This window comes from Echinops telfairi, unplaced genomic scaffold, assembly GCF_000313985.2.
Source record: "Echinops telfairi isolate 266 unplaced genomic scaffold, ASM31398v2 ScPeMD7_5;HRSCAF=22, whole genome shotgun sequence".
NCBI lineage: Eukaryota > Metazoa > Chordata > Mammalia > Afrosoricida > Tenrecidae > Echinops > Echinops telfairi.
The window spans coordinates 22,182,573-22,185,235 of record NW_022103901.1 but is presented as its reverse complement, the minus strand read 5'-3'; the positions used below and the strand labels follow the sequence as shown (position 1 = coordinate 22,185,235).

The following is a 2,663-nucleotide window of genomic DNA, read 5'->3' as shown; positions in this document are numbered from 1 at the left end:
TAAACAGTGATCACAAGCATCAGTTTGTTGGCTGCTGAAAGTCTTCTTTGGTGAAGTGCTTGCTCGTGTCCTAAATCCAAGTTTTAAATTGGATTATTGTCTTTTATTGAAGTTTTCAACAAATCTTAGAGATCAGTCCCTTGTGTGATATGTCATTGCCAAATCCCGCCTTCCCCCCTGGTTCGTGGGTTCTCTTTTGGCTCTTTTCGTGAATTCTCTTGATGTACATCAATGTTGAATTAATTTTAGGTGGTGTCACTTGTCTAGTTTGTCTTCGGCTGTTTGTGTGCCTTCTCTGATGTTTGCTGGTGTATGTGTACCATGTATTGAGGTCTCAAGAAGGATTCCTGATGGCACTGTAGATTAGGTATTGACTGGATTGCTAACTGAAAGGTTGGTGGTTGAAACCCACCAGTTGCTCCATGGGAGAAAAACGAGGTTATCGGCTCCCATAACGATCTACAGTTGCAGAAACCCTATGCAGGGTGGCTATGAATGAGAATCAACTCAGTGGGAGGGGGGTTGGTTTGCTGTTTCGTGGCCCCTAGCCTTGTCCCTGTTTTCTCTTAAATGACCGTCATAGTTCCAGGTTTCACATTTCGGTCTTTGGTCCATCTTGAGTTAGTTTTTGTGTGTGGAGAGACATAGGGGCCTGTTTCATTGTTAAGCAGAGGGCTATCCAATTTTTCCCAACACCATGTGTGCAAGCACCATCCCTTCTACATGTTACATATTTCAGCCCTTTGTCAACAATCAGCTGTCCAAAGGTGGATAGATTGACTTCTGGGTTGTCCTTCTTAGGTTAAAGAGTCAAAATTATTGTCGGGTATGTTTTAAGCTTTGAGACATAAAAGAGCTTCAGTACATAATCCAGAGAAGCAGAGTTGTGGGAAGAGAGATGTCCTTTCCCCAGAGTCCAAAGAGAGAGAAATCTTTCGCCTGAAGCTGACACTCTGAATCCGGACATCTAGCATCCTACACTGTGAGAAAATAAATGTCTGTTCCTCAAAGCTGCCCATGTGATATGTCTGTTATAGCAGCACCTGAAAAATAAGACAGAGTCACACTTCTAATTTCAGCTCTGGCAATTACTGACTGTGTGTTTTCTAAGCCTTAATTTATCTGTCAGCAAATGAGAAAATACAAAACACCTATCTCCAAAGATAAACGAAGTAGTTTGTGTCAAGTGATTAACACATGACAGGCACAAAACAAGCACTTCTTAAATGTTAGTTACCATTAAGGATCCCTGGTGGCATAGTGGCTACAGGTTGGGCTGCGATCTGCAAGGTGGGTAAGTTCAAAACCATGAGCCACTCCACTGAACAAAGATGGGGCTTTCTTTTATAAACAGGCACAGTTACACTAGGGCAGTGCAGTTAGGTTGGTTGGTTGATGGTAAGGCAGTTCAAAACCATGACCTCTCTCCATAGGAGGCAGACAAAGCTTTCTACTTCCAGAAACAATTAGTTTCAGAAATCCACGAGAGCAGTCCTAGCCTGCTGTATATGCTGAGTCAGAATTAAGGAAGTGGAGTGAGGTAGGAATAATTGGGGGGAATGGTAACAATCTTATAAGGTTGTGTTGAATAGTCATTGAGTTAACACTATCAAATGTGGCATGAAGTTGGTATCTAATATTACCTGCAAAACAGGGCTGGGTAGCAGGTTGTTAGGGGGTGTCTGGGGAATGGTCCTAATTTGGGACAAATGCTCAGTAGCTTGAGCTAAAATCCAGTCTCATCTGGTAATACCCTGAATAAGAATGTTGTTATCCCTTAATAGGGGGTGTTCAGTATTTGTGTATGTGTGGGGAGGGGATGGTTAAAGCTAAGCTATTTTTGGAGTTTGGCAGTTTTAACCCCACAAGCCCTGATGGTGCAGTGGTTTTGCCTGGGCCGCCATCTTCATAACCCGCAGTTGGAAACCACCAACAGCTCAGAGGGAGAAAGACTGGGCTTTCTACTCCCGTGAACAGTTACTCACTGCCATAGAGTCACTGTTGACTCCTAGTGACCCCCTATGGGTTTCTGAGACTGCAACTATTTACCAGAGTAGAAAGCCCAGTCTTTCTCCCACAGAGCTGCTGGTGGTTTCGAACTGAAAGCCCTGTGGATCAAAACCCCGCACGGAACCACTACACATGGCCTTAGAACCCCACAGGGAGTAGCTATGAGTCAGCACTGACTCCATGGCAGCCAGTTTTGGTAGGTAGGTAGGTAGGTAGGTAGGTAGTTACCTTGGGAGAAAGGCCTGAAGATTCCAAACCTTGATGGATCCCTGTTTGATTCTGCAACACATGAAGTTGCCATGAGTCAGAATGGATGCGACAGTTAACTGGGTTTTCTTTGGTTTGGTTTGGTGTGGTTGCTGTTTGGGTGTGGGAGGGCGTGGATGATAGTGGCCACTCAGATGTTTCTGGGAGTCCTGGTTAAGCTCTGTGGGCACACTGAGTTGGCAATACTGTGGAGGATGAAGATCTGTTCTGAGCAGGGTTCTGACCACATCGTTGAAGTGTGATTGTTCAGGACAGTAGTGGGAACGGTCACTTGAGTCTGGGCCTGGTCATTGAGAACTGGCCCTTGGACACTGACTTAGGGATCACTCCCGGTGGACTTGCCCCCAAGGGAAGTAAGTCCTCAGCGCCTGGCGCCATGGTTTCGT

General features: G+C 45.2%; 1 protein-coding gene across 1 annotated transcript in view; it reads left to right on the top strand.

The window, feature by feature from the left end:
- The first annotated feature begins 2,653 nt into the window (after nt 1–2,653).
- The window catches only part of HS3ST2 (heparan sulfate-glucosamine 3-sulfotransferase 2), a 133,905-nt gene continuing 133,895 nt past the window's right edge, over nt 2,654–2,663 (top strand). Inside the window, exon 1 of the mRNA XM_013005465.2 lies at nt 2,654–2,661. Coding sequence (XP_012860919.1) covers nt 2,654–2,661 — 8 coding nt within the window. The remainder of the gene's footprint in view (nt 2,662–2,663) is intronic.